The 21,498-nt window shown below is 38.6% G+C and overlaps 1 protein-coding gene across 1 annotated transcript in view; it reads right to left on the bottom strand.

Moving 5' to 3' along the window:
• The window catches only part of MSH2 (mutS homolog 2), an 80,179-nt gene that overhangs the window by 23,173 nt on the left and 35,508 nt on the right, over positions 1–21,498 (bottom strand). The window contains exon 8 of the mRNA XM_070798611.1: positions 12,273–12,382. Coding sequence (XP_070654712.1) covers positions 12,273–12,382 — 110 coding nt within the window. The remainder of the gene's footprint in view (positions 1–12,272; positions 12,383–21,498) is intronic.

Here is a 21,498-nt window from a genome sequence, read left to right as displayed (position 1 = left end):
TCTAAGGTATTCTAAGGTCCTGATATTTGAGGGGAGATGTAAGAACATGTTGACAGGTTTTTCACTTTGATGAGTTACGTATACACATTAAAAAAAAAAAAGTTTGTAACTAACTTCAAACCAGTGCGTGTTTGATAGGATGGAGGAGGAGCATGAGGGGAGACAAATGGGGATTTTTAAAATCCAATCAATATAAAAGAAAGAAAGAGTGGGTAAGGAGAACCAGGAAGAATAGGAATCACAAAATAATTTGGTAGAAATAAATCCAAACTGCCCCTTAAAAAAAAAGAGATTATCAAATTAAACTTTGAAATAAATAAAATGCATCTATAAGCTTTACCTAAAACAAAAAAACTCACAAAGGACTGAAAAAGATATACTATGTAAAAAAACAAAAAATAAGGACTGGCATTGCTTTCTTATTATCAGACAAAATATATCTAAGGCAAAAAACACTACATAATAATAGGATGACTATTATGAAAGTGTCCCTAAAGATTCAACTCACTGCAGAAAAAAATAACAGCCCTGTGCCTTGAAAACATAAGAAGCAAAATTTCTTCACATTTCTCTTAGTAACTCAGCAGATTAAAAGTTAGCAAGTATCCAGATAATGTGAACAAAACAACTAAAGTTTTATTTAATGGACATATAGAGAACTCTGCAACCAAAATTAGGGAGCACTTATAATCCATAAATACATGGACAATTTTATAAAACTGACACATACCAAGCTTATAAATTTTGGCCACCTCATGTGAAGAGTTGACTCATTGGAAAAGACTCTGATGCTGGGAGGGACTGGGGGCAGGAGGAGAAGGGGACGACAGAGGATGAGATGGCTGGATGGCATCATCGACTTGATGGACATGAGTTTGAGTGAACTCTGGGAGTTGGTGATGGACAGGGAGGCCTGGTGTGCTGCGATTCATGGGGTCGCAAAGAGTTGGACACAACTGAGCGACTGAACTGAACTGAACTGAACTGAAGCTTATAAATTTAAAAACTTTCTAAACAAATGACAGATCAAAGAACAAGTGATGATGGGAATAAATGACTCAAAACTGAGTAAGAAATAATACCTCTCAAAACATATGGGATGCATTCAGCTAAAACAACACATAGAAAAGTATAACCTTAATTGCTTACTAAAAAAGGCTGGAAAAAGAGAGGCTGAAAGACATAAAAAATAGATGTAATATATACATAAGACTGGACATTAATGAAAAACAAAGCAACCCAAAGCTACAAGGAGGATTTAAAAGTCAAAAGTTGCTCCTCTAAAATAAATAGGCTATGCAAAGGATGGAATATCAGAGGCACATATTATATTAAAAATAAACAGGAACTCTGCCTGCAAATACAATAGTGCTTTTAAAAATAATAAGCAATCACTATGAACAAATTTTGGCAACTGGAAAACTCAGAAACATGTATTTCCTAGAAAAAGGGTTCAGTATTCAGAATATAAATAGAATTCATAACTCAATGAGCTTCCCTGGTGGCTCAGATGGTAAAGAGTGCGGGAGACGCGGGTTCAATCCCTGGGTTGGGAAGATCCCGTGGAGCAGGAAATGGCAACCCACTCCAGTATTCTTGCCTGGAAAATTCCATGGACGGAGGAGCCTGGCAGGCTACAGTCCATGGCATCGCAAAGAGTTGGACACAACTGAGCGAACATGTCCCATCCATAATTCAACAACAGAAAGACAAATAAGCCAATTTAAAAATGAACAAAATATCTGAATAGACATTTCTCCAAAGATACAAAATGGTCAACAAATATATGAAAAGATGTTTACCTTCAGAAACTAGGGAAATGCAAATCAAAACCACAATGAAATGTAACTTCATACTAACTAGGATGGCTATTACAACAATGAAGAAAAAACAAAAAACCCACAAGTATTAGCAAGAATGTGCAGAAACTGGAATCCTCATATATTGTTGGTAGGAATTTTAAGTGGTAAAGGGACCAGGGAGAACGCGCAGTGATTCCTCAAAAAGTTAAACATAAAATTACCATATGACTCAGCAATTTCACTCCTAGCTATATATCTAAAAGAACAGAACAAGAGTTGTACATGACTGTTCAAAGGCGTACTATTCACGCTAGCCAAAAAGTGGAAACAACCTACATGTCCATCTACAAGTGACTATATAAAACAAAGCATGGTATACCCATACAATGGCACCTTTCTGATCATAAGACAAGCCAGTCACAAAGGCTACATATTGTATGATTCCATTTAAAATGTCTAGAATTAGCAAGACAGTAGAGATAAAAGTAGGTTAGTGGCTGCCAGCAACTGAGGAAACTGGGAAAGAGAGTAGCTGCTAATGGGTTTGGGTTTTCTTTTTGTAGTAATGGAAAATATTTTAGAACTAAGTGGTAGTGGCTGCACAACAATGAAAATGTAGTAAATACCAATGAATAATATGCTTTTAAAAATTTTATGTAAATTACTCTCCAAAAATGTAATCATTGGAAAGAAAAAAAAGGAAAAAATATAATATTCATGGATAGAAAGACTCAATGTTGTAATGATGTTGATTCTCCCTTAAGTTAATCACTAAATAAAATGCAATTTCAATCAAAATATTGATAAGACAATATTATTTATAAAGTTTATAAATAACCAATAGTACCTATTATAGTAATGAAATGCATGAAAACTATAACAATAAACACCAGTTCCAGGATAGCAGGTAATTCTGTGGAGGGATGTATAAAACAGGACTTTGTAGTGAGCATACTATTAGTATGACAAGTATTTCCTAATTAAATGTTAAGATTTTTAAACACCTCAAAAAGGAGGAAAGTGAAAAAAAAAAAAAAAGGAGGAAAGTGAATGGAAAAATTAACAGGAGAAAGGATGTGGACAGAAAGAGGGGGAAGGAAGGACAGGGGTTGGAAGAGAAAAGAAAGGAAACAGGGGGGGTCGAGGCACGGGAGGCCAGACAAAGGAAAGGGGGAAGGTGGAAGCAGGGAAAGTTAAGGGGTGAAGAAAAGAGAAGAGCAATGAGGAATTTTTCAGACATCTAGGCAGGAAGAGCAGATCACCTGAAACGCGGGGATGGAGAAGTGGGTGGGGAGGAAGGGGCAGTTGTAAATCAAAGTGGTAACAGACATTTCATTAGTACTGAATGTCAGAAGATAGTGATGCACACTGGAAGTTTTAAGAAAGCACTAATTATAATAAATATTTGTTTGAGAATAAAGCTAAAAGACAGATATGTTTATCAAGCATGAAGTAATTCAAGTCCTATAATAATATTCATCAACCTTAAAAAAAAAAACCTGAAAGACAAATCCGGCCAAATAAAAGTCGAATTAAGCATTTTAAAACCCAGGAATGAAGAAGCCACGGTAAAAGAACATGATGAGCACTGAATTCATTTACAAATAAAAATGAGCGTTAAACAGTCTGGAAATTGGAATTAAGGCTACAGACATATGCGCATTTTAGGCCTGGCCAGTGCAAAAAACAGAACTATTAAAAACCAAGAGTTACAAAGGGAGTTATGTAGAAGCACATTTGAGTGAGTAGTTAACTGCTCAACTTTCAGAGCAGGTAATTAATACTCCAAAACTGAAACACGTTTGTCAAAGAAACTTCAATCTTTTCTAATTTAAGTTTCTTTAACCTATGTTTTAGATTATTTTCCCTCTCTTATGGCGAAAAATCATTCAACTGAAGTTAAACAATTCCCTCCAGTAATTTTTTTGTTGTTATTACACTGAAAACCATTAGGTTAGACCCTTTTAAAATTAAAAGTTACATCTACAGTATGAGTTTCCTGCTCTAATTTATCTATGCATCTGTCTGCATATAACCATAAAAAGACCATTAGCTATGTCTCAATGGGGGCACTACTAGGAGATTGAATAGGACAGTACTTTATTGTAAGGGACTAAAATGCAAAATTTCAACGTCTCTTCTCTAAACCTTCAATCCTGCTCATACTTGAGAACAGACTAATTTTAGTAACAGTTATCTCTGGGTGATAGATGTGGGGGATATTTTAACTTCCATCTCTCTTCCTTTCTGCATTGTGTGAATGCTTTATATAGGTATCAGTTTTACATAAACAGTGTTTTATTTTTATTTTTTGGCCATGAAGCATGAGGGATGTTAGTTCCCTGACCAGGAATCAAACCTGCGCCCCCAGCATTGGAAACAGGGAGTCTTAACCACTGGACCAAGAGGGACAACCCCTAGTCCTGTGTTTTTTAAAGCAGAACTATAAGAAAAAATGCCAGTAGGTTCTGACAGTTAATTCTAGGTGGGAGAATAGGAATACTTTGCTTTTTTGTATTTCTTTTTCATTTCCAAGTATAAAAACTTTAAAGTATACTGCATATAAATGCAGCATCTTTAAAACTTCTATATATCTACAATGATATAGTTGTATCAGAACTATTCAACTGTGGCTTATTAAAAACAATTTCAATTTTCTGTCCCAGGATTTTCAATAAAAATTTATCTAAAGTCAGTACTTTTCCAAGATGAAATATCAGTAAGGAGTATATGTGAAAACTAAGATTCAAAGATAAAATGGTCCAAATACGTACAGAAAGGTTTAAAAATTCCATACATCCCACTGAATCACCCAATAAACTAAAACTGTTTACTTTTTGTGAAAAATCATTGTTATTTTTGAACCCTGCTTTATGGTAGTTCTGCTCTACATTCACTTCAAAAACAGAAAATCATTCCATAAAATTTATGGAAAGCAGCCACAAAAACAAGCGATGCATTTATATAAAAAGCTAAGCCTCTAGGAAAAGATAAAAAGTAACCCAACCATTCACATAAATGACTGCTCCCCTCATCACATGAATTCCTAAGTGCACAGCTAGAAAATATGAAATCATACATAAAACGACTGATATTCTCTTGAGGTTTTCTCAAAGTGGTTCTGAGTCATGTAATTGAAATGCCTAAACTCATCACAAATATCCACAATGACAGTGAAGGGTTGGAATCACCTTATAACCCAAGCTAAGTTTAAAAGTTTGTAACTGAGAATAAAGATATTATAGTAAGTCACCTCCCTAGAGACTCTAGACAGGTTTTAACTAGGAATCTGATTTATTTAAAAGACAATATCATACTATAAAACATGAAAGTCTACAGTTACAGGGCAGAATCCTAGCAGACACTCCTGGTGGTCACAACAGTGACTCCTCTCCTTCCCCCCTCCCAGTAGTGCTCTTACTTTGTGGCCTCCAGCTAGAGAAGTAATGTACCCTTGGTTATCTTAGGCCCATAACCACATTCTATTTCTCTGGCCACACTCACTGCTTAAATAGTCCCATCAAGGCAAACTGCAGAAATCGTTCTTGGAATATGGCATGAACTTCTACTGGTAGGTAACTATCTTAGAGCCAAAAGAGAAACCAGCCTTAGGTTAAAATTTAAATCATAAAAAAGTAGAAAAGATCAAGAAATGAAGTTCTCTGATGGGCTCACAGAGCTTCTGAATAAAGCAACCCTTTGAGCCAAGATGTACTGAGTTTAGATTACCTGCAAAAAAATACAAGTCCTAACTGATACTAAGTTTAACCTCAATAATCTACTCAGAAAAAAAAAAAAAAAAGGAAATCCACAACTCACATCTTACTGGCAAAGAACTTAATGTCGAAGGGGGTCCACAATATATCACTGTGGCATAAAAATTATACTGAGACAAAAGTATGAGAGTAGACTTTGTTTCTGAGCCCCGTTATTTCCGTAACAGCAGAGCACCCCCAAAGAACTCAATTGTTAAGTCCTCTCAGAGAGTTTCACAACCAGGGAAGTCAAAACTATCATATCTTCCATCTGCTCTCCAAAGAGCTCACTCATCTGCCTTAAAAGCCATTTGCTTTCCAGTAAGTGCCCTTTCTCCCTCTCCCCCTTCCCTACTAAGATACAATACACATCCCAAATTCTAACAGCTTCCTTGATTAATATTTTTCTGTGAACTCAAAATCTGTGCTCTTTCTCATCTGGTTTTGCAGTCTTTGGGTGCAAACTCAAAACCGACAGAATGATCTTGGTTCGCTTCCAAGGCACACCATTCAATATCACAGTAATCCAAGTCTATGCCCCAACCACTAATGCTGAAGAAGCTGAAGTTGAACAGTTCTATGAAGACCTACAAGACCTTCTAGAAGTAATACCAAAAAATGATGTCCTTTTCATCACAGGGGACTGAAATGCAAAAGTAGGAAGTCAAGAAATACCTGGAATAACAGACAAGTTTGGCCTTGGAGTACAAAATGAAGTAGGGCATGGGATAACAGAGCTTTGCGAAGAGAACACACTGGTCATAGCGAACACCCTCTTCCAACAATACAAGAGTCGACTCTACACATGGACATGACCAAATGGTCAATACCGAAATCAGATTGATTCTTTGCAGCCAAAGATGGAGAAGCTCTATATAGTCAGGGGAGAAGGCAATGGCAACCCACTCCAGTGTTCTTGCCTGGAGAATCCCAGGAATGGCGGAGCCTGGTGGGCTGCCGTCTATGGTGTCGCACAGAGTCGGACACGACTGAAGCGACTTAGCAGCAGAAGCAGCATACAGTCAGGAAAAACAAGACCAGGAGCTGACTGTGGCTCAGATCATGAACTCCTTATTGCAAAATTCAGACTTAAATTGAAGAAAGTAGGGAAAACCACCAGACCATTCAGGTATTACCTAAATCTCATCCTTTACAATTGATTATACAGTGGAAATGACAAATAGATTCAAGGGACTAGATCCGATAGACAGAGTGCCTGAAGAATTATGGACAGAGGTTCGTAATACTGTACAGGAGATGGTTATCAAAACCATCCCAAAGAAAAAGAAATGCAAAAAAGCAAAATGGCTGTCTGGGGAGGCCTTACAAATAGCTGTGAAAAGAAGAGAAGCGAAAAGCAAAGGAGAAAAGGAAAGATATAAGCATCTGAATGCAGAGTTCCAAAGAATAGCAAGAAGAGTTAAGAAAGCCTTCCTCAGCGATCAATGCAAAGAAATAGAGGAAAACAATAGAATGGGAAAGACTAGAGATCGCTTCAAGAAAACTAGAGATACCAAGGGAACATTTCATGCAGAGATGGGCACAATTAAGGAAAGAAACGGTATGGACTTAGAAGCAGAAGATATTAAGAAGAGGTGGCAAGATACACAGAACCATACAAAAAAGATCTGAATGACCCAGATAACCACGATGGTGCGCTCACTCACTCGAGCCAGACATCCTAGAATACGAAGTCAGATGGGCCTTAGAAAGAAGCATCACTACAAACAAAGCTAGTGGAGGTGATGAAATCCCAGCTATTTATATAATTATAAAGTTATAATTTATATTATAAAAGATGACACTGTTACAGTGCTTCATTCAATATGCCAAAAATTTGGAAAACTCAGCAGTGGCCACAGGACTGGAAAAGGACAGACTTTATTTTGAGGGGCTCCAAAATGACTGCAGATGGTGACTGCAGCAATGAAATTAAGACACTCGCTCCTTGGAAGAAAAGCTATGACAAACCAAGACAATGTATTAAAGCAAAGACAATATTTTGCCAAGGTCCTATTAAAGTCAAAGCTATGAGCTATTCCAAATCCTGAAAGATGATGCCGTGAAAGTGCTGCACTCAATATGCCAGCAAATTTGGAAAACTCAGCAGTGGCCACAGGACTGGAAAGGTCAGTTTTCATTCCAATCCCAAAGAAAGGCAATGCCAAAGAATGCTCAAACTACCACACAATTGCACTCATCTCACACGCTAGTAAAGTAATGCTCAAAATTCTCCAAGCCAGGCTTCAGCAATATGTGAACCGTGAACTTCCTGATGTTCAACCTGGTTTTAGAAAAGGCAGAGGAACCAGAGATCAAATTGCCAACATCTGCTGGATCATAGAAAAAGCAAGAGAGTTCCAGAAAAGCATCTATTTCTGCTTTATTGACTATGCCAAAGCCTTTGACTGTGTGGGTCAAAATAAACTGTGGAAAATTCTTCAAGAGATGGGAATACCAGACCACCTGACCTGCCTCTTGAGAAATCTGTATGCAGGTCAGGAAGGAACAGTTAGAACTGGACATGGAACAACAGACTGGTTCCAAATAGGAAAAGGAGTATGTCAAGGCTGTATATTGTCACCCTGTTTCTTTAACTTCTATGCAGAGTACATCATGAGAAACGCTGGACTGGAAGAAGCACAAGCTGGAATCAAGATTGCCGGGAGAAATATCAATCACCTCAGATATGCAGATGACACCCCCCTTATGGCAGAAAGTGAAGAGGAACTCAAAAGCCTCTTGATGAAAGTGAAAGTGGAGAGTGAAAAAGTTGGCTTAAAGCTCAACATTCAGAAAACGAAGATCATGGCATCCGGTCCCATCACTTAATGGGAAATAGATGGGGAAACAGTGGAAACAGTGTCAGACTTTATTTTGGGGGCTCCAAAATCACTACAGATGGCGACTACAACCATGAAATTAAAAGACACTTACTCCTTGGAAGGAAAGTTATGACCAACCTAGACAGCATATTCAAAAGCAGAGACATTACTTTGCCAATAAAGGTTCGTCTAGTCGAGGCTATGGTTTTTCCTGTGGTCATGTATAGATGTGAGAGTTGGACTGTGAAGAAGGCTGAGCCCCGAAGAATTGATGCTTTTGAACTGTGGTGTTGGAGAAGACTCTTGAGAGTCCCTTGGACTGCAAGGAGATCCAACCAGTCCATTCTGAAGGAGATCAGCCCTGGGTTTTCTTTGGAAGGAATGATGCTAAAGCTGAAACTCCAGTACTTTGGCCACCTCATGCGAAGAGTTGAGTCATTGGAAAAGACTCTGATGCTGGGAGGGATTGGGGGCAGGAGGAGAAGGGGATGACAGAGGATGAGATGGCTGGATGGCATCTCTGACTCGATGGACGTGAGTCTGAGTGAACTCCGGGAATTGGTGATGGACAGGGAGGCCTAGCGTGCTGCGATTCATGGGGTCGCAAAGAGTCGGACACGACTGAGTGACTGATCTGATCTGATCTGATGGTTTTACCAGTAGTCATGTACGGATGTGAGAGTTGGAACATAAAGAAGGCTGAGCGCTAAAGAATTGATGCTTTTGAATTTCTGAACTGTGGTGCTGGAGTTAGTCCCTTGGACTGCAAGGAGATTCAACCAGTCAATCCTAAAGGAAATCAATCCTGAATATTCATTGGAAGGACTGATGCTGAGGCTGAAGTTCCAATACTTTAGCCACCTGATGTGAAGAGCCGACTCATTGGAAAACACCCTGATGCTGGGAAAGAGTAAAGGCAGGAGGAGAAGGGAAGATAGAGGACAAGATGGCTGGATGGCATCACCGACTCGATGGACATGAATTTGAGCAAGCTCCGGGAGTTGGTGATGGACAGGAAAGCCTGGCATGCTGCAGTCCATGTTGTTGCAAAGAGTCAGACAAGACGGAGAGACTGAATGACAACAACAAACAGTGAACCTGCAAGAAGACAAGTCTTTCTTCCCCTACAAAGTTAACTACTTAATATTCCATCTTCAGATCTAAAAACTGGGACTTGTCATATCTAAAGTGATAGCAATGAAATTAGGAAAAATGACCTCTCTTTTTCCAGTCTATATCCAATTATTGCACTGTTTTCCTTTCTGACTCACTCCTTCCAGACATTTATAAAATCTTTAAATGCTCTTCTGGCAGCATCATTCAAGAACTGACACTGACTACTATTTTACAGTCACAGCAAATTCAAGTTTAACAGGTATGTGTCAAGTATTTCAGATCAAAGTAAAAATCCTTAATCCACAATAAGGAAAATATAATGGAAGCGAAGAAAGAACACCAGCTATTACACTGTTCATCTGAAAAGAGGGAAGGAGAAAGATCAAAGATAGTAATTTTTGCCTTTGTATTTCCCTGTATCATTTTGTTTCTCTTGTTCTAGTATTACGTGTTCCATTTATAAGGAGAAAAACATCAAATAAAGAAAAGCACTTTACAAATTTGTATCCTGGTACTTTAAATATCTTTCTGGAAAACTATCCTCAAGAACACTAACCCCCATATAAATGGAAAAGATTCCCCTGTCACTAAGAAATCATTCCAGAAAAGAAGCATTTATGCCTACACAGACACATATACAAACACACACAGTCTCACACACTCACATGCTCCTAAAATCCAAAGATTGTAGACATCTGGATACTGATGCCCCTTTTTCCCCCACAGCTAAGGATGTGGCCTCACCTGTGACTGGGGAGAGTTGGATATTTGTAAATATTCCTTAAAATGAAAGAAAATAAATGTGTAGATCTTGATGATCAACAACACTCTGACTAAAACAGAGAGATGGAAAAGCAAGAATTGAGCTTTTCCATGTCATTATAGATGTTTCCACATTTGAAAAAACCCAGAGGTTAGGCAAAGCTCTGCTGAAATACTACAATTGATTCTGCCCTTTATGGCCACCTTAAGTTGGACTGTGAAGAAAGCTGAGTGCCGAAGAATTGATGCTTTTGAACTGTGGTGTTGGAGAAGACTCTTGAGAGTCCCTTGGACTGCAAGGAGATCCAACCAGTCCATTCTAAAGGAGATCAGCTCTGGGTGTTTTTCGGAAGGAATGATGCTAAAGCTGAAACTCCAGTACTTTGGCTACCTCATGCAAAGAGTTGACTCATTGGAAAAGACTCTGATGCTGGGAGGGATTGGGGGCAGGAGGAGAAGGGGACGACAGAGGATGAGATGACTGGATGGCATCACCGACTTGATGGACGTGAGTTTGCGTGAACTCCGGGAGTTGGTGATGGACAGGGAGGCCTGGCGTGCTGCGATTCATGGGGTCACAAAGAGTCGGACAGGACTGAGTGATTGAACCGAACTGAACTGAAGCCACTATCTCCATGCATTAAAAATATGTGGGTCTCAAACTTAAGCATGTATCAGAATCACCTGGAGGGCTTGTTAAAACATAAAATAGACTGCTAGGCTCCCAATGATCTAAAAATTATGTACCTAAAATCATTCCACTAAAAGTGATATTACAGAGGAAACAAGAACTAAAACACAAGTCTTCCTAAACAACGGGTGAAAATGATGCAAGTTTCCTAACTGCTTAACCTACAAGTAAATGGAAAAGACTGCCCTATTACTGACAAAATAATACCAGAAAAGAAGCATTTATACCTATACAAACACACACTCCTTCTCTTTCACTTCTAAAACCTAAAAAGCATAGAGTAAATGTGGTTTAGTATTTTGAATCTCAGTTAATTATCCAACAAAAAATTAAATCAGCATCACATATGTCATGCGTTAACTCCAATTAATCTAGTTATTAAGAAGAATGCAAAGAATCTAACTATCATTTAATAAGAATAATGTAAACACATATTCTTTACCAACTGAGCTCTTCAAGCTTCTTGCAGTTCCTTGGATTGCAAGGATATCGAACCAGTTAATCCTAAAGGAAATCAGGCCTGAATATTCATTGGAAGGACTGATGCTGAAGCTCCAATACTTTGGCCACCTGATTAGAAGAACTGACTCATCTGAAAAGACACTGATGCTGGGAAAGACTGAAGGCGGGAAGAGAAGGGGACGATCACCAACTCGATGGACATGAGCTTGAGTAAGCTCCGGGAGTTGGTGATGGAAAGGGAAGCCTGGCATGCTGCCGTCCATGGGGTTCCAAGGAATCGGACACGACTGAGCGACTGAACTGAACTGAAGCACGTATTCCTTGCATGATCACGTTTAACAGAAAATGCAGTGTAGAAAAATTTCACAGTATTAGTATGCAGAGTCATGGTTAACTTTTCAGTATATAATGACTACTAGAGATACACTCACTCTCACCTCCTCCCCCAAAGACCTTCCCTACGTGGAAATAAACAAGAGAAGCTGACATCTCTTATTTTCCATATTTACCTCTATACCCTGTCCCTTTTCAATGACTATAACTTTGGTTCTTTCTTAGAATTAAAACTCAGCTTGCAAATGTGAAATCTTTTATTTATGAAATTTTCTTTAAACAGGGCACTTATCCCCAATATTCACTTCCTCTGTTAACCCTTCTTAATTTTTATCCACTGAAATGATTTTTATTAAAAAAATAAAATTTAAAAACCTTTTCTCATCACTCATTCTTACATACACTGTCTCAAAAGGGCCCTACAAGTGCTACAATTCAACACTAATAAGAGAAATCTGGAGTTTTCTGATGTGCCTTTGCTTTTCAAAATTATTTTTGTGCCTGTTTTAAAGAGTATATTGCATACCTGATCCATATCTAAAGTTGTTTCTATCATTTCCTGAAACTTGGAGAAGTCAGAACGAAGATCAATAAGAGGAGTCACAAAAACTGCCAGAAACAATGCCTGATGTTTTCCTAAAAGAAAGAAAAAGAAAAGTAAATAAGTAGGTCCTATTTTTAAGAATACAAAACTACAAATCATAAAAATCTAATTATAATGAGCAGCATTTGATCCCAAAAAGTACAAACTGTGCAGCAGATCTCTGCAGTTACTTAGTAGGATATCTTAATTCAAACGTGTTTAGGACTTATATGCAAAGGGAAATGGTCTGGCATTCAAAACCCCCTACTAATAAAACAGTGCCTCCCCCACAAGTCTGTGAAAGAGTGAGTCAAAGTCGCTCAGTCGTGTTCGACTCTTTGCGACCCCATGGACTATATAGTCCATGGGATTCTCTAGGCCAGAATACTAGAGTGGATAGCCTTTCCCTTCTCCGGGAAATCTTCCCAACCCAGGGATCGAACCCAGGTCTCCTGCATTGGTGTGGATTCTTTATCAACTGAGCCACAAGGGAAGCCCCCACAAGCCTGTAATCTCCTTCATAAGCAGTGCTACATACAGAAACGTGACATTAATTACAACCAAATGAACTGTGTTTCCTTGCAGATTTAACAATCCCAAGTCAACGTTATTAAAATAAAGTATCTCTAACTTACTTTATAAACCCCTAATTTCCATTAGTAATACAGTGTTCCAATTAACAGAGGCTAAATCAAGTCACGTATTTACACTGGAACTTTGCTTGATGTTGTTTAAAAGCACATGCTGGGAAATCATGTGAGGAGGAGTAAGTGAAGCAACAGAATCTACAGCTTGAAAGGCCTGAGTAGAGAGCTGGGAACCAATCCCTGCTCTCATACTTACTGGCTCTGTGATCTGAAGCCGCCTTTTCCTTGTCTATTGTAATGGAAGTAGTAACAACAGCTACCCAGAAGATGAAAGAGTAGACCACCATACACAACACTTAGTATATATAGTACTTGAGACTTAATAGAAGCTCAGCAATGGTTATCATGTATTATTATTGGTTGTAACACAGAATTTTTTTTTCTAATATCCAGTAAATTCCTTTAGAAGAACTCTGCAAGTGATCTCTGCTGCTGCTGCTGCTAAGTCGCTTCAGTCATGTCCGACTCTATGCGACCCCATAGACGACAGCCCACCAGGCTCCCCTGTCCCTGGGATTCTCCAGGCAAGAGTACTGGAGTGGGTTGCCATTGCCTTCTCCAAAGCAATCTCTAGCAAACTGCATTTTACTCCAAAGCAGCAGTTACCAGCCTTTACAGAAGTAGGGGAAGCTCTTGGGAAGATGATGAAAAAGCTACGATGGCAGTCAAACAATTATGAGAATTCATTTATTATTATTAATCACAACAGTCTCTACACATATTGAGAAAACAGTACATATGTGTGAAACATTATTTGGACAGTCCGTAAACAACACTTTGCCCACATAATGTCTGTTGTGCTACAATGTCTGGTTCTTTAGTCTGAATTAGCTCACATGCGATCGGTTAAGAGGGGAACGGTGGCAGCAAAACAGGGTGCTAGCACAGATTCACAAATGATTTCTCCTCCAGACCACTAAAGTTTTGAAGAGATCAAGGCCAAGCTTTCCCACAATTAAAGAGTAAGCTTGGCAACAGCTACTTGACCTCACGGTAGCTGGCTTAACCATTATACTTTCCACTATGAAAAGTGGACATGTATATCTACATTCTTATAAGATATGTAGAAAGGCTGAATATAGATGAAGAGTACAAAAACATCTGCCAGTGTTTAAAAAAATTTTTTTTTCTAACTGAACTGTATATTCCCTGGTACAGATTTTTAACTTGGTTGAAACTGACCTTTATTTGAAGTAAATGCCCCTGAAGGGCACCTCAAAGGAGGGAAAAAAAAGAGTCCCAAACTTAAAAGCTTCAAGTCACTTGATGCTGATATTGGGTACAAATCCAATGGAGATTTATGTAGGCTACTATTTTTGTTTTAATTAATTTTTATTGGAGTATAGTTGTTTTACAGTAGGCTTCATTAAAGTTTGTTAACGCTTTTGTTAGCAATCATTTAAAATTTTTCATATATTTTGAGGTCTACCTTATCACTATTTTTTCTGTTAAGTTCTCTTCTACCACATGACTTTGAAGAAGGTTAAGGTTTCCTGAAAAAACACAAGCAGTATCACTGTAGCAACACCTGTACAAAGTTCAGAATATTTCCTCTAGTCCCTCACACACAGGCCCACTTGCTGGAGCTGTTCTCAGTTAATGTCCCTTCTCTGCTCACTTGCTCCCTATCCTGCAAGCCTTATCTAGCATCTTTTTAAATAAATTAATTGATATCAGAGTATAATTGCTTTACAGTGTTAAGTTAGTTTCTGTTGTACAGCAAAATGAATCAGTTACACACACGTATATATCCCCTCTTTTTTGGATTTCCTCCCCATTTAGTTCATCCCAGAGCACTAAGTAGAGTTCCCCGTGCTATACAATAGATTCTCGTTAGTTATCTACTTTGAATATAGTTGTGTATATATGTCAGTCCCAGTCTACCAACTCGTCCCGCCCTGCCCTGCTCCTCCTTGATAGCCACTGGTTTGCTTTCTGCATTTGTGGCTCTACTTCTGCAAGGAAGTTCATCAGTACCACTTCTCTAGATTTCACATACAAGTGATATTATACAATATTCTTCTTTTCTTTCTGACTTACTTCACTCTATATGACAATCTCTAGGTCCCTCTATATCACTGCAAATGGAATTATTTTATTCCTTTTCACGGCTGAGTAATACTCTACCGTGTCTAAGTACCACATCTTCTTCTCTATTGGTTTTTCTATCTATTGGCTGCACCACGTGGCTAGGGAGACATTAGTTCCCTGACCAGTGATCAAACCTGGGCCCTCAGCAGTAAAAAGCTCAGAGTCCTAACCACGGGACTGCCAAGGAATTCCCCAGCATCTTGAATTCCTTTCCCTATTCGTAAGTTGTACTGAGCCCTAGGTGCCAATTTCAGCTGGTTCCCCCCTCCAACTGGTTATGGTTTTAATTAAAAAATAACAGCTCTATTGAGATATGATTCATATACCAAACAATTCTTCATTTTAAAGTATACAATTCAATGGTTTTCAGTATATTCACAGATCTAGGCAATAACAACCACAATCAATTTTCAAACTGTCACTGCTCTCAAAAGAAACAAGGAACCCTACACCCATTAGCAATAACTTACAATTTTCCTCCAACCCCCTGCCACCCCTTCAAGCCTAGGCAACCACTACTCCTCCACTCTATGGATTTGCTTCTTCTGGTCTTTTCATATAAAAGGATATTACACTGTGACTGCATTTTTTCACTTAGCATAATGCTTTCAAGGTTCATCCATGTTGTATCATGCATCAGTACTTCATTCCTTTTGACTGAGGAACAATATTCCATTGTATGGATATGCCACATTTTATTTATTCATTCACCAACTGATGGGCACCGTTGAGTTTTTCCATATACTCCATTTTCAACTAGCTACCACAATCTGAAAAGCTCTACATGATCTATCCTAGGGTCTTAAAGGTACACAGATCCTTGAATTCAAGGTAGTACATAAACAAAGAGAAATTAATCTCATCTTCATTTTCTGTAACCTCTAACTGGAACCAAGCATTTTCTTCCACTGTTAATGTAAGTAATAAATCACAGTAGTATTATCAGTACCTTCCAATGTTAATATAAGTAGTAAATCACACAGTATTATTTTATTTGTAATCAACTTTATTTTTGGGGGGCTCCAAAATCACTGCAGATGGTGACTGCAGCCATGAAATTAAAAGACACTTACTCCTTGGAAGGAAAGTTATGACCAACCTAGATAGCATATTCAAAAGCAGAGACGTTACTTTGCCAACAAAGGTTCATCTAGTCAAGGCTATGGTTTTTCCAGTGGTCATGTATGGATGTGAGAGTTGGACCGTGAAGAAAGCTGAGCACTGAAGAATTGATGCTTTTGAACTGTGGTGTTGGAGAAGACTCTTGAGAGTCCCTTGGACTGCAAGGAAATCCAGCCAGTCCATTCTGAAGGAGATCAGCCCTGGGTGTTCTTTGGAAGGAATGATGCTAAAGCTCAAACTCCAGTACTTTGGCCACCTCATGTGAAGAGTTGACTCATTGGAAAAGACTCTGATGCTGGAAGGGATTGGGGGCAAGGGGAAAAGGGGACAACAGAGGATGAGATGGCTGGATGGCATCTCTGACTTGATGGACGTGAGTTTGAGTGAACTCCGGGAGTTGGGGATAGACAGGGAGGCCTGGTGTGCTGCAATTCATGGGGTCGCAAAGAGTCGGACACGACTGAGCAACTGAACTGAATCAACTAAAATTCCAAACGTTTTCATATCACAGTTTTTGGAGATAACTAGATAACTTTAACATTTAAACTCATTAGTTCAAAGTTAAAGTAGAACTTCACCCAAACCACGTTTTTTAATGCATTAATAAAAAGCACATATTTCTCAAGAATATTTTATATTTTGATAAGTGTGTTTCAATATAAATGGCTTCCTATTTAACTCTATGTGTTTTATTTTATGCATTTAAAAACATTATTCTGAGAAGTGGTTCACAGGCTTTATTGGAAGTCAAAAGGGTCCAAGCATAAAAATGTTAAAAACCTCAAAAGACCTCACCTCCTAACAGTGCCCTTATTCTCCATCTCTATGGTTGACAACCCTAGCTTCTCTTCACTCCTTCAACAAGTTAAGCTGTAGGCACTTATTCTAGCTACTCCCACTAGCCTCCCCTATATCTTAACAGTCGGCTCTCTGTCATCATTGAGATTTACCTGAAACAGCAATTCCATGGAGAGGCCATCTTCAACCACCATAACTAGTGTCTTCCTGGCCTAGCCAAGTTATTCTATCACATGAAAATATTATGCTTTCTTTGTTGTACTATTTGAAGTTCTTGCTCATTTATTTGTCTGTCTTTACTCTTCCACAATTACAGAACCTCCATAAAGACAGACTTTATCTGTCATATCTGCCACTGTACTTCCCAGAACAATGCCCAGCACAAAGCAGGCAACTGACAACCATCTCCTCAATGAATGACTTTATGAAGGGAGCAAAGGAGTAAAGAAGCAGTCAGTCACTGGTCATTAGTTCTGATACACGCAATACTCATCTAGCAAGGATAACAAAGATCACACAGGGAAATAATTGCTAGCTTCTTAATTTGTCAAAATGTGGAATGTCTTAAGTAATCAAATTCAATAATATCTCTAAGAACTCCAGATTCATTGTCAGCCCCTAAAAATTCATTTATGACTCCCTGAAGATTTCATTTTCAAGAATGCAGCTACATATTCAATGGAGAAAAGACAGCCTTCAGTAAACAATCCTGGGGAGACTGGATATTCACACGTAAAAGAATGAAACTAGACCCTTAAGTGCTCCACTCACAAAAGTTAACTCAAAATGGATTAAATACTTAAACAGGATAAGACCTGAAAACATGAAACTTCTAAAAGAAATCATGGGGGGGAACCTCCTTGACATGGGTCTTGGCAATGATTTTTTTGGATAGAACACCCAAAGCACAAGTAATAAAATTAAAAATAAACTAAAGGGACTACATCAAACCAAAAAGCTTCTGCATAATAAAAGAAACAATCAACAAATGAAAAGGCAACCTATGGAAGGAGAGAAAATATCTGCAAACCATTTATCTGATAAGGTGTTAATATCCAAAGTAGATAAAGAACTAACAGAACTCAATAGCAAAAAGAAAACCCAATTAATCCGATTTTAAAATGGGCAAAAGCCATGAATAGACATTTCACTAAAGTAGATATATGAATGGCCAATAGATACATGAAGAGAAGCTCAAAATTAGGGAAATGAAAATTAAAACCACAGTAACACTTCAGGCTCATTAAAATGGCCATAATCAAAAAGACAAGAGATAACAAAGAACAAAGGTAAGGATGAGAGAAAAGGAAACATGAGCACTCTTGGGGAGATTGTAAACTGGTGCAGCCACTATGTAAAACAGTATGGAGGAGCCTCAAAAATTAAAAACAGAACTACCATGGGACTTCCCTCATGGCCCAGTGGCTAAGACTCCGAGCTCCTAATGCAGTGGGGCCTGGGTTTGATCCTTGGTCAGGGAATAAGATCCCACATGTCTCAAATAAGACACAGTGCAGCCAAAAAAAAAAAAAGAACTACCATATGATCTAGCAATTTCACTCCTGGGAATACAACCAAAGCAAACAAAAACACTGATTGGAAAAGATATGTGCACCTCCATGTTTGTAGCAGCATTATTCACAATAGACAAAATATGGAAACAACCTAAGTGTCTGCCAATGGATAAAGGGTTAGAGAAAATGTGATTACATACACACACATACAGATACACACACAGACTACTATTCTACCATTAAAAAACAAAACAAGGAAGACTGCCATGTGTGACATGAATGGACCTTGAGGGCATTATGCTAAGTGAAATGAGTCAGAAAAAGACAAACGGTGATCTCACTTATCTGTGAAATCTTAAAACAACAACAATAAAAATAATGCAGAGATAAAGGGATCAGATTTGTGGCTGGGAGGAGAGGAGAGCTGGAGGAAGGAGGTCCAAAGGCACAAACTCCTAGATACAAGATAATTAAACAGTACGGATATAATGTACAGCATGATGACTACAGTTAACACTGCTATATGATGTATATGAAAACTATTAAGCAGTACTTTGGCCACCTCATGTGAAGAGTTGACTCATTGGAAAAGACTCTGATGCTGGGAGGGATTGGGGGCAGGAGGAGAAGGGGACGACAGAGGATGAGATGGCTGGATGGCATCACTGACTCGATGGACGTGAGTCTGAGTGAACTCCGGGAGTTGGTGATGGACAGGGAGGCCTGGCGTGCTGCGATTCATGGGGTCGCAAAGAGTCAGACATGACTTGAGCGACTGAACTGAACTGAAATCCTAAGAGTTCTCATCACAAGGAAAAATTTTAGAAGAGTGTGGTTGTGTGCCTCAGAAACTGCTGCAATGTTTAGGTCATTAAATAAGCCTAAATACTTACATTTCTGTAACAACCCAAACAAAGCATAATCTAATCTCTATCAAACATTTTATCATTTACTATGATAAAAATTAGAACAAATTTCAGGATAGACTGAAAGCTCCTAAGTTTATGAAGAGAAACTGGTTCATTAAGATGTATTCTGGAATCACACCCAAGCCAGCTTCTAAATCTAAACCTTAACTGGTGTATTAACACCAGTTCTGGGACTTTTCTCCATCTCGCCTGTGTTCACGCCACTGATTGAGAGAAATACTAAGGAGACAATCCTTTAGAGAAGTTAATTTTCAGGGGACTTCCCTGGGGCTTCAGTGGTTAGACTCAGGGCTTTCATTGAACCCAGGGCCTGGGTCAATCCCTGTCCAGGATCAAGGATCTCATAAGTCAGATGGCATGGCCAAAACAAAAAAAAGTTAATTTTCTACTGGCAAAAACACTAATGAAAACTACTTTGACATGTGCATTGCCCCAAAATAAAATGTTGGTACTTTTCTGATAAACTCATTACAAAGGAAGACAAGCAAGGATAACAACAGGGAAATACAGGAAGGTTTTGGAAATAAAACCAGGACAGGAGTGTACCCAAAGGTAGGAACAAGGTCGGCTTAGCCAAAGAAATGACTGTAAAGGTGAAAATCTAAGATGAAGAGAACAGGGCTTCCCTGGCGGTTCAGTGATAAAAGAATCCACCTGCCAATGCAGGAGATACACAGGTTCGATCCCTGATCTGGGAGGAGCCCACATGACAGGGAGCAACTAAGCCTGTGTGCCGCAACGACTGAGCCTGTGCTCTAGAGCCCAGGGAGCAGAAACTACTGAAGCCCTCTCGTTCTAGAGGCCGTTCTCCACAATAAGAGAAGCCATGCACCAAAATGAAGAGTAGGCCCCATCGCCACAACTAGAGAAAAGACGCCACCACAGCAACAAAGACCTAGCACAGCCAAAAGCAAAAAACTTATATTTTAAAAAAAGGTTTAAAGTACATTAAAAAAAAAAAAAGATGAAGAGAACAAAGCCAAGTGAGACGGGAAGGGGAAAATGTCTGAATCTAAAGGAATAGCTCATACAAAGGCTGATGATTGTGCAGTATATATGAGGTCCAGAGGATGTTCAAGTTCACATGAATAGACAAAAAACAAATGCAATTTGTGTTTTCAAACTGCAGACCTTTCTCCAACATAAAATTTAAAAATCTTAGCATTTTTGACAGGAAAAAAAAAAGTCAAAGTACATTGTATTTGTTTCAAGTTTTATATATTATTTCAGTTAATACTATTTATAACATAATAATTTGTTTTTATAGACACTGAATACAGTATCTATGTATTGTTAAAAACAAGACAATGGGCCCCAAATGGAGTTGCTTATACTAAGTCCCAGGTCATCAAATCAAGGCTTACCTTAATTATAGTTTTGTCTCTCCCAGAAACGGAATTTTAAGCCAGTCAATTGGGAATCACCTGATCAGCACCAGTTAGATAATGTGCTTGATTGATAGGCCCCTACAATCTCCCTAAAGGAAAGAGACCTTACCATAACCAGCTAGCTGTTTTGTCAAAATTAACTTGTTTCTGCTCCCTTCTGCCTATGAAAGTCTTTCAATTTGTCAGATACAGGTCTTTTCTATCTCCTGCCCCGTTTCTGAATTGTTGAATAAAGCCAGTAAGATCTTTAAAATTTACTCAGTTGAATTTTGTTTCTTAACAGTGCATAGACACACCCACGGGAGTGCACTGAGTCAAATGAAAACGTATATCTTACTGTGAAAAGTGGAAGTGTTAGTTGCTCAGTTGTGTCCAACTCTTTGCAACCCTATGGACTATAGCCCACCAGGCTCCTCTGTCCATGGGATTTCCCAAGCAAGAATACTGGAGTGGGTTGCCATTTCCTTCTCCAATCTTACTTTGAGTCATAGTCAAAAAGTGTAAGAAACACTGGCAATGAGTACTAGCAGAGAAAGGAAAGACAGAGATAGGCAGAGCCTATCTATGAGGGGCTTTTCAAACCAGCTCATACTCTAATCCTAAAGGCAGTGAAAAACCCCTGAAGGGCTAATGACATTTATATTTTTACATATAAATATATTTACATATTAAGAAAGACA

The sequence above is a fragment of the Bos indicus genome, chromosome 11 (assembly GCF_029378745.1).
Source record: "Bos indicus isolate NIAB-ARS_2022 breed Sahiwal x Tharparkar chromosome 11, NIAB-ARS_B.indTharparkar_mat_pri_1.0, whole genome shotgun sequence".
In the NCBI taxonomy this organism is placed as follows: domain Eukaryota; kingdom Metazoa; phylum Chordata; class Mammalia; order Artiodactyla; family Bovidae; genus Bos; species Bos indicus.
Note: the sequence above shows the minus strand (reverse complement) of the source record. Positions and strands in the feature narration are given on the sequence as shown.